The sequence below is a fragment of the Muntiacus reevesi genome, chromosome 17 (genome assembly GCF_963930625.1).
Source record: "Muntiacus reevesi chromosome 17, mMunRee1.1, whole genome shotgun sequence".
Lineage (NCBI taxonomy): Eukaryota > Metazoa > Chordata > Mammalia > Artiodactyla > Cervidae > Muntiacus > Muntiacus reevesi.
The window spans coordinates 1,432,896-1,448,218 of record NC_089265.1 but is presented as its reverse complement, the minus strand read 5'-3'; the positions used below and the strand labels follow the sequence as shown (position 1 = coordinate 1,448,218).

Below are 15,323 nucleotides of genomic sequence, written 5' to 3'. Positions count from 1 at the left end.
AACCCTGTCTAGGTTTCAGTAAAAGTTTGATATTGATATATAATGCTGAATGTGTATATATTTTTGTGGTTCTCTGATTAGTTTTTTGACATCAGTTAATAAACATTGTTCTTTTTTAAATTTATTTTTTAATTGAAGGATAATTACTTTACAGAATTGTGTTGTTTTCTGTCAAACCTCAACATGAATCAGCCATAGGTATACATATATCCCCTCCCTCTTGAACCTCCCTCCCACATCCCTCCCCATCCCATCCCTCTAGATTGATACAGAGCCCCTGTAAACATTGTTCTTGATATACGTTGGTCTCTGAACATTTTGACCAGTTTCTACTCCTACCAGCAGTGCATAAACGTACTTGTTTCCTGGGACCCTAAGTTAATAGTGATTCTTTTTAAAGTTCCTCTTTTTCAGTGGGTCTGTAGATGTAGGCATTACTCAGACTATATCAGAAGCAAATATTAATTCTCATAGTGATGGAATTATTGTTTAACAGTTGCTCTTGAAGTTTATGTTCTGATTTTGAGAGTAATTTCTAAGATATGGAATGTTCTTTATAAAATTTATGGCTGATTCATGTCAATGTATGACAAAACCCACTGAAATGTTGTAAAGTGATTGGCCTCCAACTAATAAAATAATATTAAAAAAAAAAAAAATTTATTTTTAACGTCTTTATTGAAATATTGAAATGTAATCTGCTTAAAATTCACTTCATCCATTTAAAGTCAGTGATTCAGTGTGCTTTAGTATATTCACAGACATGTACAATCATCATCCACCATCAGTTTTAGGGATGTGCTTTTTCTGTATGAGAAATTTCAGCATCTTAGAGCAGTGTCGCTTCTTGCTTCTTTCAGAAAGTGGCTTTAGTGTAAAATAGTCATGATGAAGACATTGACACGTGGTAAGGAGCGAAGGACATGTTTAGTGAAGAGTCTCAAACTGAACACTGTCAGTGGTTGTGAACATGAAAAAGTTCTGTGTTGAAGAATTTTGGAAATTAAAGATTTGAACATTAAGAACTCTGAAAATAATTCTTTGTATTATTTTCTCATGTAGCTAAAAGACCAGCTTCAGGACAAAGCTTGGCTTCTATTATGTCTGCTCAGAAAATTACAAAGCCTGCTGCTAAATATGGAATACCTTTGACAAATAAGAAATATGTAGATAAAAAATTGCATGAAAGGAAACCACTCCAGAAATATAAACAGGTATGATGTGGTGATGATGTTACAAACTGTGTATTAGTAACATGTTCAATTTGACCTTATTTTATTGCAGCTCAGTTCAGTTAATCTTGATGTCTGTAGGATTGTTTTTATTAAGCTATTAAAAGAGCATTGCTGTTCTCTGCTTCACCAGTCTTCTAAAACTTAGGAGACTTACAGAAGAGACATGTCTCTTCTTCTCTCATGAAGAGACATTAAGTAAATACATTAAGTAAAGTAGTTGGTGCAGTAAAAAGAAAGTAACATTATAAGTGAAATCACTGTTGAATAACCTAAGCGAAACCATTTGTTTTTTGCATAAAATAAATGAACATCTGAGATAAACATCATAAAAATCTGGGGAAAATTTGAATTTAAGGATTCATGATGAGATAATTAAATATGTGGAGGGATATGACCTTATGGTCTGTCATGTCTCAAAAGAAAATTAAGGCCTGTAGCATTTAGGTGCTGTGCCTAAAAACATAGATTAGTTGCAAGAATTTGTCCTTTTTCTTCATGTCTGTAGCCACTGTATTCTCTGGAATGTGGCACCTGTTGGTTTTGCTCTGTGTCTGCACGTGCATCTACACAAATGTGCAGAAAAAAGTTTAAGTACACAGGTGTGCATAGTGCAATAAGACAAACCTCGCAGTAGGGGGTTCTTTGTCTTTGGCATGCCTGATGTGTGCACTGTCCAGCTATAAGGTCTTGAGCCAGGCAGTGAAGGGTAAATTTCCAGCTGAAGGGCACTGTGACAGCTGGCACCCTGGGTTTGTGGATTTTACTTTTTTTGTTGTTGTGTTTGTTGTTTTTGTTCAGTCGCACAGTTGTGTCCAACTCTTGTGATCCCATGTATGGCAGCACGCCAGGCTTCCCTGTCTCTTCCCATCTCTCGCAGTTTGCCCAAGTTCATGCCCATTGAATCAGTGATGCCATCCAGCCTCATCCTCTGTCACCCCCTTTTGCTCCTGCCCAGCATCAGGGTCTTTTCTAATGAGTCGTCTCTTCGCATCAGGTGGCCAGAGTATTGGATCTTCAGCTTCAGCATCAGTCCTTCCAATGAATACTCAGTTGATTTCCTTTAGGATTGACTGGTTTGATCTCCTTGCAGTCCAAGGGACTCTCAAGAGTCTTCTCCAGCACCACAGTTTGAAGGCATCAATTTTTCGGCACTCAGCGTTCTTTACGATCCATCTCTCACATCCGTACATGACTGCTGGAAAGACCATAGCTTTGACTATACAGACCTTTGTCGGCAAGGTGATGTCTTTGCTTTTTAATACACTATCTAGGTTTGTCATAGCTTTCCTGCCAAAAAGCAATTGTCTTTTGATTTCATGGCTGCAGTCACCATCTGCAGCAATCTTAGAGCCCAAGAAGAGGAAATCTGTCACTGCTTCCATGTTTTTCGCTTCTGTTTGCCATGAAGTGATGGGACTGGAGCCATGATCTTAGTTTTCTTAATGTTGAGTTCTAAGCCAGCTTTTTCACTCTCCTCTTTTACCGTCATCAGAAGACCTTTTTAGTACCTCTTCGCTTTCTGCCATTAAAGTGATATCATCTGCATATCTGAGGTTGTTGATATTTCTCCTGGCAACCTTGATTATAGCTTGTAACTCATCTATCCCAGCATTTCACATGATGGGCTCTGTATAAGTTAAATAAACAGGGTGACAATAACCAGCCTTATCATACTCCTTTCTCAATTTTGAACCAGTCAGTTGTTCCATATAAGATTCTATCAATTACTTCTTGACCTGCAAACAGGTTTCTCAGGAGACAGGTAAGATGGTCTGGTATTCCCATCTCCTTAAGAGTTTCCACAGTTTCTTATGATCCACACAATCAAAGGTGTTAGCATAGTCAGTGAAACAGAAGTAGATGTTTTTCTGGAATTCTCTTGCTTTCTCTATGATACAGTGAATGTTGACAATTTGATCTCTTGATTCCTTTGCCTTTGCTAAACCTAGTTTGAACAACTGGACATGCTCGGTTCACATAATGCTGAAGTCTAGCTTGAAGGATTTTGAGCATAACCTTACTAATATGGGAGATGAGTGCAATTATCTGGTAGTTTGAACATCCTTTAGTAGTGCCCTTCTTGGGAATTGGGATGAAGATTGAACTTTCTAGTCCTGTGACCACTTCTCGGTTTCCAAAATTGCTGACATATTGAGTGTAACACTTTAATAGCATCATCTTTTAGGATTTTAAATAGCCTGCTGGAATTCTATCACCTCCACTTGCTTTATTGGCAGGAGTGCTTCCTAAGGCCCTCTTAACTTTATACTTCAGAATGTCTGGCTCTGGGTGAGTGACCAAACCATCGTGGTTATCAGGGTCATTAAGGTCTTTTTTAAACGGTTCTTTTGTGTATTCTTTCCATCTCTTCTTGATCTCTCTTGCTTCTATTAGATCTTTACCATTTCTGTCCTTTATTGTGCCCATCTTTGGATGAAATGTACCTTTGATATCTCCAGTTTTCTTGAAGAGATCTCAAGCCTTTCCCTGTCTTCTCCTCTGTTTTCTTTGCACTGTTCATTGAAAAAGGCCTTCTTGTCTCTCCTTGCTATTCTCTGAAAGTCTGCATTTAGTGTTGATATACCTTTCCCTTTCTCCTTTGCTTTTTGCTGCTCTTCTTTCCTCAGCTATTTGTAAAACCTCCTCAGACAACCGCTTTACCTTCTCGCATTTCTTTTTCTTTGGGATGGTTTTGTTTGTTGCCTCCTGTAGACTGATACGAACCTCTGTCCATAGTTCTTTAGGCACTCTGTTTACTAGATCCTAATCCCTTGAATCTATTTGTCACCTCCACTGTATATTCACAGGATTTGATTTAAGTTGTACCTGACTGGCCTCGTGGATTTCCCTACTTTCTTTAGTTTAAGCCTGAATTGTGATCTAAGCCACAGTCAACTCCAGGTCTTGTTTTTGCTGACTGTATACAGCTTCTCCATCTTCTGCTACAAGGAATATAATCAATCTGATTTCAGTATTGACCATTTGCTGATGTTCATGTGTAAAGTCATCTCTTGTGTTGTTGAAAAAGGGTGTTTGCTATGACCAGTGAGTTCCCATGACAGAATTCTACTAGCCTTTGCCATGCTTCATTTTATACTCTAAGACCAAACTTACTTGTTACTCCAGTTATTTCTTGACTTCCTACTTTCATATTCCAGTCCCCTATGATAAATGGGGCTTCTTTTTTTGGTATTAGTTCTAGGAGGTCTTGATAGAACTGATTAGCTTCAGCTTCTTTGGCATCAGTGGTTGGGGCATAGACGTGGATTACTGTGATACTGAATGGTTTGCCTTGGAAACAGACTGAAATCATTCTGTTGTTTTTGAGATTGCACCCAAGTACTACATTTGGAACTCTTATTGACTATGAGGGCTACTCCATTTCTTCTGTTGGATTCTTGCCCACAGTGGTAGATATCATGGTCATCTGAGTTCAGTTCATCCTTTCCTGTCCATTTTTGTTCACTGATTCTAAGATGTCAGTGTTTACATTTGCCATCTCCTGCTTGACCACATCCAATTTACCTTGATTCATGGACCTAACATCCCAGGTTTCTATGCAGTACTGTTCTTTACAGCATCAGATTTTACTTTTCATCCCCAGACATATCCACAGCGAGGTGTAATTTCCTCTTTGGCCCAGCCGCTTCATTCTTTCTGTTAATAGGTAATCATACTATTAGTAGTTACATAATCAGGCCTAAATGGATGAGTTCCGTTACATCCTTTCACCTTCTTTTCTTTAGTTACTACAAGGCACCCAGGGCTCCTGGCATCCCCTCATTACATAGTTTCTCAGCTCCCTGAAGCTCTGGTCCTCCCGTGCTCCAGCCCCTGCCTCTGCAGAGCACCCGAACTATTCCACAGAGCCCTCAGCTAGTCCATGGTCAGCAAGATCCCCTGCATTCTCAACTTGTCAAGATCTCTGCACCTTTTTTACTCTGAACCCTGGCTTGTCACACACACTGTTGTGCGGCTCTCTCGGGAACCATTTTCTCTAGTCCCTCAGTCCTGCTGGGTCTGGAGGAGGACGATGGCATTGTGTTCCTTGATGTCATCGCCGGACTCGCCCTGGCTTCCCCAGCACTGCCACCAGACTTTGTGTCACCTGCTGCTCCTCACTCTTCGCGGCGATGTCACGGTTCTTGGTGACTGCAGTGTCTTGAGACGATGGTCCTTTCGGTGGTGCACTGCCTTTTTGTTTTCTGATTGTTCCCTTTGATGATTTTGTCTCCTGCCTCACTTTGGGTCTCCCCTGTGGCATGCCATCACATTTGTCATCAGGAAGAACACCTGCTTCCTAGTCTCAATTACAGGGACCCCACTCTGACCACTGCTTCCTGTGTTTCCAGCTTAGTCTCTGAGAACCTGCCTTGAAAATGTCTTTGTTCTGTTTGGATCCATGGATCTTACCTGTTTTTATCATTGTCCATCTCATCTTTGTTTTTATTTTCCTTTTCCAGCTCTAATTTCATGTTCTCTCATTGTAATAGTTTCCAAAGGGTTTGACTGCCCCACCCAGTGGGTGTGGTTGGAGGAAGCCTGCAGCTCTTCGACTGGTCTCACTTCAAAGTTTAAGCCTACAGTGTCAGGTGTGCACTGTCGCCCCACCTCATCAGGTTTCCGCAGGCCAGTTCCTCTCCTACTTTCAATGGTCATCGCCTACCTTTTCCTTGTTTATCTCCTCAGGGTGATGAACGTTGCTTCCTATTTCACTGAGAAAAAAGAACCAAGTAGAGGAAAATTGCCCACACTTGGCAGCACCCCTGCCTGTCAGTCCTACCTGTTGCCAGTCTCCTGCTTTCTTCCTTATACTTGGAGGATCTGTCTGTTTTGATCTAGAGTTGACCTTGTCATTTGTATGCCATCTCTTACTATTATTTTTGCCTTTTAAAGAACTTCACTCTCTCTCCTGTATCATATTTTTCCTCTGTCCTTAATCATTCCTGTTAGCAAATAAATGGGCTTTCTTGGTGGCTCAGATGGTAAAGAATCTGCCTGCAATGCAGGCAGATTCAGTCCCTGGGTCAGGAAGATCCCCTGGAGAAGGGAATGGTAACCCACTCCACTTTTCTTGCCTGGAGAATCCCATGGACAGAGGAGCCTGGTGGGTAACCATCCATAGCATATCTTCAGTCTTCTTAAGAAAACCCTTCCTTCCCTCCCATGTCTCCCTCCAGCCACTTCCCTGGATCTCTGCTCCTTTAATGGCAGAACTTCCCGAAGCCTTGTCTGAATGTCTCTGCTTCCTTGTTTCCCCTTCTCTCTTGAACCCCCTCTGCCCAGAGCTTGCTCTGTCACAGCTGTTAGGTCACTGCTCCTGGCAAGGACTTCTGGGAGCCCCAGTGGTTCCGTCCAGTGGTCAGGTATCTTCTTCCTTTGCCTCAGTTTCGGTTTACTTGGTTACCCCTCTTTTTTAAACTTTTTGTTCACTTGAATCCAGAGTGTCCCACTCTGCTAATTGTCTCCCTCCCTGCTTTCCTGCTCTTCTCGCCTCCCGTTTGAGTTCCTCCACACATCCCTGACTTGGATGCTCAAGTGGTTCAGGAGGCTGGCCGTGGACACCCCACGGACGTCCTCGCTCTCTGACAGTACCTGTAAATCCACACCCCGATCTGCATCTTGAGCCTGGACTCCTTTCGCGAACTCCAGACCCGTCCTGTCCTTGCATCTCAAAGTGGGTGTCTTCTGGGCTTCTCAGCATCAGTGGGTGTAACTGTGTGTGCCGGGCCGCATGGCCTCCCCAGGCTGTGGGTCCTGTCTCACTACACACTGTTGGAGTTGCTGCTGACTCCTGGTCACTGTCACTGTCACATCCTCTCCGCCTGCCTGCAGAGTCTGTTCCCAGTGTGGCTGCTGCTCACCACTCAGTCTCACCCTGGGCCAGGCCGCCTTGCCCTCCTCAGTGTGTCCGCACCAGCAGGCTCAGGGCAGCTCTGACAGCGGAGGCTATCGTTGCACTTACTATTTGAGACTGCCAGTGCCCCTGCATGTCCTGAAGACCTTCTTTGTTCCAGTTCCTGTAACAATTACAGCTGTTTTCTAAAAGAAAAGGAGTGGTTATTAAGCCTCCAGAGGGAGCTCCATGAATGTGCTTCGGTATTTTGGCTCTCATTTTAGCAAAAAAAACACAAAACAACACATTTCTTTTAGTACAGATGTTTTACATATTTTTCTCTTCTTTGTAGATTGTGTTCTGAAAATACCTATGTGATCTCAGAGGAACACCTTTGGCATTTTTATTTCACAAATATTTGAGCATCTTATATCTGGGACAGTCTGGTGCACCGAGAGATAATTTTTCCCTCCATGTGACTTACCTAAGAGTACATAGGTGTCTTAGTTAAACTTTCTCTTGTTGCAAATGGTTGTTTAATCTAGTATAAAGCTGGTCATGTATTATGAGATGCCATTATCACTCAGGTTAATATTTTTAAGATTTTGAGTGTCGTGTTTTCACAAATGTTGACACCAGTGCTAGATTTGCTAGGCAAGGGTTAACCGGCGAAACTTGTCAAAATGCAGGGCTCTGTGTCCAGAAATTATGATTCTGCAACTCTTGAGGATACGTGGTTTTTGAAAGTAGCTTAATCAAGATATCACTCACATACTATAATTCATCCTTTTAAAGTCTGAAATTAAATGATTTCTAATGGATTTGCAAGAATTGTGCAGCCATCCCCATAATCAGTTTTAGAGCACTTCATTGCCACCCCTCAAATCCTTTTCCATTAGCATTCACTCCCTGTTCTCTGCCAAACCCCATAGCCCTGGGCAACCAACTGCTGGGCTAGTCTACTTCTGTGTGGATTTGCTCCTTCTGAATGTGTCATGTGAATGAAGTCATGCAGTGTGTGGTCTGTTTATTGCCAAGTATTTCTCTTGTACGGAAGCAGTATGTGTTTTTACAAAGCTCCTGGGTAGCGTTCCCCACTAGTTTAAGTTGTATGTACATAAAACATACCTTGAAATGTTAACTTTGTGTTTGTAATACCATGAAGAACATTGTCTACAGCTGTTTTTTTCCTTGTAGTTCAGTAATAGTGCAGCCAGAAGCAGTCTGCTATTTAAAAAGTGGGGGTTGCTGTCTGTTAGAGGTGGCATAATCATTTTTTCTTTCATTTATTTTTATTAGTTGGAGGCTAATTACTTTACAATATTGAAGTGGTTTTTGTCATACACTGACGTGAATCAGCCATGGATTTACATGTATTCCCCATCCCGATCCCCTCTCCCACCTCCCTCTCCACCCGATTCCTCTGGGACTTCCCAGTGCACCAGGCCCAAGCACTTGTCTCATGCATCCAGCCTGGGCTGGTGATCTGTTTCACCCTAGATAATATACATGTTTCGATGCTGTTCTCTCAAAACATCCCACCCTTGCCTTCTCCCACAGAGTCCAAAAGTCTGTTCTGTACATCTGTGTCTCTTTTTCTGTTTTGCATATAGAGTTATCGTTACCATCTTTCTAAATTCCATATATATGTGTTAGTATACTGTAATGTTCTTTATCTTTCTGGCTTCACGCTGTATAATGGGCTCCAGTTTCATCCATCTCATTAGAACTGATTCAAATGAATTCTTTTTAATGGCTGAGTAATATTCCATGGTGTATATGTACCACAGCTTTCTTATCCATTCGCCTGCTGATGGGCATCTAGGTTGCTTCCATGTCCTGGCTATTATAAACAGTGCTGCAATGAACATTGGGGTGCACATGTCTATTTCAGATCTGGTTTCCTCAGTGTGTATGGCATAATCATTTTAGTGAGTGAGGAGCAGGGGCTTTTTTTTTAAGTAATAGAATGGAAAGTAACAGACTCAGTTACACACAGTAAAAGTATTTTATGGAATGTGTGTGTGTATCTTGTTGGATCTGAATGTGAACTATCTTTCTTACTGTGGGTTGCTTTTAGAAAAAGTTTGAAAGCTTCTGTTCCTTAAGTATTTCAGTATTATTGTCATCTCATTAACCCTAGTGTTAATGGGGTTAGGTGGTGAGATACATGGTTGGCTTAAGTGAAAATTGAAATAACTAGCCTAAGTTTGGTTAGGAGTTGGGATCTAATAACACAGTGAGGAGGTCGTATAGTTCTGAGAACCTGCTGCTTCTATCATTTTGTCAGGGAGCAAAGCTACTATTTATTAATAGTCATTGGGTGAGATTTAATACCACTTATCACATTGCTAATGTAACTTTGAGTTAAAACATCTATAAAATGGATATTTTATGATGGTCATTTAATTAAAATGACAAAACACAGTATAAGAAAATCATTATTGTCCTCTTACCAGTTTATCAACCCATTTGATGATATCACATAGTTTAAATACCATCATTGTATTGTGCTCAAGTTAAGTAATGTATTCATTAAATTAATTGCATTCCTAAGGAGGAAGTTATGTTGAAATTATGTATCATGTTGCTTTCTTTTTTTTTTAATAAATTTTTATTGGCGTATAGTTGCTTTACAATGCTGTGTTAGTTTCTGCTATACAACAAAGTGAATCAGCTTTTTGTATGCATTAGTCCCCTTTTATGGGTTTCTTTCCCATTTAGATCACCACAGAGCATTGAGGAGAGTTTCCTATGCTAGACCATAGGTTCTTACTGTTATCTGTTTTATACATAGTAGTGTGTGCATGCTGGAGAAGGACATGGCAACCCACTCTAGTGTTCTTGCCTAGAGAATCCTGTGGACAGAGGAGCCTGGTAGTCTGCTGTCCATAGGGTCGCATAGAGTCGGACACGACTGAAGCAACTTAGTATGCATGCATGCATTGGAGAAGGAAATGGCAACCCACTCCAGAATCCTTGCCTGGAGAATCCCAGGGACGGAGGAGCCTGGTGGGCTTCCGTCTGTGGGGTCGCAGAGTCCGACACAACTGAAGTGACTTAGCAGCAGCAGCAGTAGCAATGTGTACATGTCAACCCCAGTCTCTGACTTCATCCACCCCTCTCATGTTGCTTTCTAAAGTGGGCAGAAATTTTAAATATCTTTTTTGTTTTGGTGAAAGAAAACTTTTGATCACTTTCTACTTCTTTTTTGTATGTTGTGAGCTATACAATGTATCTTAACAGTGATCTGTTGGGATTAATTTGGTTAATTTTATTAATTTCATATTGATTGTGGATCATATTTTTTTATATTATTCTGAATTCACTTTTAGAGTTTTAGTGCTTATCTGTTGTAGTCATTTTAAAAAATTTAGGAAATTGAAGCAGTAAGTAGCAAATGAGAGTAATTTTTTATAACATTGACTTTTGTCAAAATACAGCCACTACTGAAATGGAATTGTTAGTGGAGATACTTTACTGATTTAATCAAATGCTGAGTTATTTTTATAATAATGTAAATGGTCACTGAAATAACTTTTTAAAGTAACATTTCCTTTCCTTTGAATTGAAACCTAACAGGTGAATATTTTTATACAGTGTTTCTTTTTATATATTTTTTCCTAAGGTAGCTGGAAAATTTAAACCTGATGCATGATACATAACTTAAGAGTTTTCTGTAAATACTTTTAATCTGTTTTTGGTATATTTAGAACTATACTTTGAATTGTTTGAAAAATTTTCCCCTGTAGTAGGGGATGTTGATCACAAAATTGAGTAGCTAGCACAGGATATAAAAGAAAGAAATCCATGGGTCATTTATACTTAGGAGCACACATGCAGAAATCCTTAAAAATGTTTTTAAAAAAAGTTAAGTTAAATCAAGCAATTTATCAAAAGAGTAATTCAAAACTTACTAAATAGGATACATTTCAGGAGTGGAAAGATGGTTCAACAGTAGGAAACTGGTTAATTTCACTGCTAGTAGATTAGAGGGAAAAAATCACATATTTGGCCAGTCCTGGTGTCTGAGTGATTCCCTGGGCCCAGCAAAGGGACCAAGTTTCCAGAGCCTTGAAGACAAGGGGTAACACCCCAAAATACGGACTCATTTTCCACTCTACCTTCATTGGCCGAGCAGCTGCCAAGAACAAAGGTCGCATCTCCCAATACCTGGCAAACAAATGCAGTATTGCCTCATGAATCGATTACTTTTCTGAGGTGCCCACCAGTGTTTTTGGGGAGAAGCTTCGAGAACAAGTTGAGGAGCGACTGTCCTTATATGAGACTGGAGAGATTCCCCGAAAGAATCTGGATGTCATGAAGGAGGCAATGGTTCAGGCAGAGGAAGCAGCTGCTGAGATTACTAGGAAGCTTGAGAAACAGGAGAAGAAACGCTTGAAGAAGGAAAAGAAAAGGCTGGCTGCAATTGCCCTGGCTTCTTCAGAAAATAGCAGTGCCCTGGAGGAGTGTGAGGAGACAAGTGAAAGACCCAAAAAGAAGAAAAAGCAAAAGCCCCAGGAGGCTCTTCAGGAGAATGAAATGGAAGACCCATCTGTCTCTTTTTCCAAACCCCAAAAAAAGAAATCTTTTTCCAAGGAAGAGCTAGTTAGTAGTGATCTTGAAGAGACAGCTGGTACTGGAAGTCTTCCCAAGAGGAAGAAATCTTTTCCCAAAGAGGAAACAGTCACTGACCCTGATGAGTCAGAAAACAAGAGGGTCCCCAAGAAAAAGCGGAAATTGTCCAAGGAGGAGCCACTCAGCAGTGGACCTGAAGAGGCTGCTGCCAGCAAGAGCAGTGGCTCCAAGAAAAAGAAAAAGCTCCGAAAGCTATCCCAGGAAAGTTAGAATGGACATCTTCCTAGTGGGACATAAGTTACAGAGGTATTCCCCATCCCATCCCCTAGAGCCCAATAAAAATAAAAACAAATTAAAAAAAAAGATCACATATGAATTATCTCAGATACTGAAAGTTCAGTAGAATTTAACTCTTTATAAAAATTTATTTGGTTGTTTACACTAACCATGTATAACTTTTTGTATGTCCCTCATACCTCAATAAAGTGGTTTTTGAAAAAAATTCAAATTTCTTTGATTCAAGAAATAGAGGTGAAAATTCTTAACTTGACCCAGTTATATATACCAGAAACCTACATCAGGCATTATACATAATGATGAAAAGTTGGAAGCATTTACATTAAAGTTAGGAACAAGACAAAGATGTTTGTAATGATACTGTTATTTGATGTTATTCCAGAAGCCTAGCCCATGAAATTAAAAAGAGAAAGAAATAAGAAACATAAATATTGGGAGAGATGAGAAAATACAGACATTTACAGATATGATGCCCTACCTAGAAAATCCTATTGAAGCAGCAGAACACTGTTAATGAATTCAGTGACATGGCCTGATAGAAGTTGAGCATGTGACAGTGAATAATTAGAAAAGGAAATAGACACTCCCTCAATTACTATAGGATAGCCCTGCTGTGAAAGGTGCAGGATAACTGTGCAAGAAAGGACTCCACATTAGTGGAATGTTGTTTATCAATGAAGAAAGAAAATGCAAATAAATAAGCATAATAACAAGGGTTATTCTGAAAATAGTGTTGAGCAGCAGAAGTGAGATACAGAGGAATATATGTTGTATGATTCCATTTATATAGAAATCAGAACATTTAAAAAAAAAAACTATATTGTTTAGGAACATATATTCAAGTGGGAAAGCAACAGAGACAAGTCAGGGTAGTGATTAGTAAAGTGGGGATGGTGGCTGTCTGTCTTGTGGAAGGACATGTGGAGGGTTTCTGTGTGTTGACAATATTCTGTTCTTGACTTGGGTAGTAGTTACTGGGTTTTTCCTTTATTTTTGCGAACTTCTGTGTATCTCCTTTATCTACTTTTTTATAGGTGGCTTTATATCATAGTTTAAAAAAAAGATGGATAGATGACATAGAGAATTCCAGAAATTGGAATTTATTGTGTGATTAATGTGTATTTGAATTTATTATGTGATTAATGAGGCATTTCAGACCATTGTGGAAAAAGATGTATCAGCCAAGAAATGGTTATGAGATAACTGGATTTTCCAGAGAAAAACATTAGATTCCCAATCATTCCATCAGCAAAAATTTTTTCCAGATAAATCTAAAAATAAAAATCTAACTTTAATATTTTAAAATCTAAATTTAAGTTAGATTATATATAACTTCTGAATATAAAAATGAAACTATCCAAGTGGCAGAAACAAATGAGGTCTGAAATGTCTTCTTTAGTAAAATAGTTTATGCCAATAGCATAAAGGAAAAGACTGGCAGATTTAACTATATACATTACAGACTTCTGTACAGTTTAAGATACAATAAACAGCTGTTCAAAGACAAAATGTAAAAAAAATTTGCAAATCTAAAATGCTCTTTAATTTTCATAATATGCAAATAGCCCATAAAATTAGAACAACTATAAAATAAGACGAACAATTAGTGTATTAAAGAAGAAATGTAATTATCTAATATACTGGAAAGTGTTCTTAGTCTTTCCAGATATTAAAAATTTAATTAAGACATTGATAATGCTCACTATTTGTGACATTATGAGAAAATGAATTCCTTGATGAGAATATTAGTTGATGCAGCTTCTTGAGATGGCAGTTTTTCTCAACACTTTAATTTCATTATTACTTTATGATTCCATCTACAAATTGCCCTTCTGAAAGACTTGCATATGATACAAAATGTAGCTACAAGAATGTTTCTAACAGTATGGGGGAAAATTGGAACCAACCCAATGTCCTTCCTTCGAGAGTAGTTGAATAAATTAATTATATCCATGGTTTGGAATATCACCATTGTTAAATTGTTTACCACAATGTGGAAATGTCAGGGAGCATTGTTAATAGTGAAAAACATTTTTCCATCATAACACATTATTTATCATATTTATGTAAAAAGTATAAAAAGCTAAGACTATGTGTGTATGTATATACATATGTATATAGTTATGTGTGTATTCATGTTCATAAAACAGTCTCTGAAAGGATACTTACGAAAATGTTAACAATGGTTATATCTGGAGGTAGGGAGAGAAGTTAAGTGTTAACTCTTGTTTCAATTTTTTTTTTTTTTAAGAAAACTTTCTTCAGAGTTGGGCTTTCTAGATGACATTCTGTTTTTATAACGTTAGAGAACTTACAGTTAGCCTCTCTATCTGAGTACTCTTTTTACTGGATGATTTCTTTGACTCACGTGTTTCTCTTTTTTGAACAAATAGTGTATCAGACACTTAAGTGGTTCCTTTTTTTTTGAGGGATGATGTATTTTGAAAGAGAGTTATGGCAGTATTGGCTTTACCTTTTTCTTATTTTATTTGTTTATTTATTTTTTACTTTTTTCTTATTTTAAATTTCCATACATTTGAATTTTTCAAATGGATACCTCAAAATCCTAATCTAATTTGTAGTTTTACTTTCTGTCCAGGCCCATCAAATCCCAGTGAAGAAAGTGAATCCTGGAGAAGAAAGGAGGAAACTGTTTGAGGTATAAAGACATCTGTCTGCTTATTTTACAGCTTTGTAAAACTAATTATGAAAAAGGAAACAAATTTTATAAAACCTCCAAACCTTTCCTCCTTATTTCTTTCAAACAAATACCTCTAACTTATTTCTGTTTTTAAACCTTCCAGGATATACGTCTACCATCGGTATGCTAACTTTACTGATTAAACTAGAAAAAGTAGTATTTATTATTGATTTTTTTCTTTTTTTTTAATTTAAGGAAGCACCAAGAAAAAGAAGATTGGAATTGACTGGAAAAGAAAAGAAACCTAAGGATCAGGTAGTTATTTCACTGTTATTTTTCTTTTCCAGCCAAGTTGGAGATGATAATTGTTTTAAGAGTTCTAAGAAGTTTGTCTTTAAAATTATTGCAGGTTAGTCTGCTGAAGGCTGAGCAGGTGAAAAGACAGGAAAAGGAAAGGGTGAGAGGATCGTCCATTTTCCCCAGCACGCTCCACCACCTCCCCACATACATGCCCCCCCCTTTTTAAAGGAATACACTGGTTTCCATTTTATTACTAAGTATATTTCATGTGCTTTACATTAAATACTTGAAATGGTTTTTTATATGTTTCTTTCCCCTCAAAGTTGGAGAGAATAAATAGGGCCAGGGAACAAGGCTGGAGAAATGTGCTGAGTGCTGGTGGAAGCGGTGAAATGAAGGTAGGTCTTGGGTACCCGTGCATGTACACTGCTGCTCT

The 15,323-nt window shown here is 38.8% G+C and overlaps 1 protein-coding gene across 8 annotated transcripts in view; it reads left to right on the top strand.

The window, feature by feature from the left end:
- NEK1 (NIMA related kinase 1) overlaps positions 1 to 15,323 on the top strand; it is a 119,687-nt gene that overhangs the window by 22,914 nt on the left and 81,450 nt on the right. For 4 of the 8 annotated variants that reach the window (XM_065908037.1, XM_065908040.1, XM_065908033.1 and 1 more), the window contains exons 11-15: positions 1,063 to 1,214; positions 14,546 to 14,605; positions 14,843 to 14,902; positions 14,997 to 15,044; positions 15,211 to 15,285. In XM_065908037.1, the coding sequence (XP_065764109.1) occupies positions 1,063 to 1,214; positions 14,546 to 14,605; positions 14,843 to 14,902; positions 14,997 to 15,044; positions 15,211 to 15,285 (395 nt within the window). The remainder of the gene's footprint in view (positions 1 to 1,062; positions 1,215 to 14,545; positions 14,606 to 14,842; positions 14,903 to 14,996; positions 15,045 to 15,210; positions 15,286 to 15,323) is intronic. The other 4 variants (XM_065908041.1, XM_065908034.1, XM_065908035.1 and 1 more) reach the window with 3 other exon arrangements.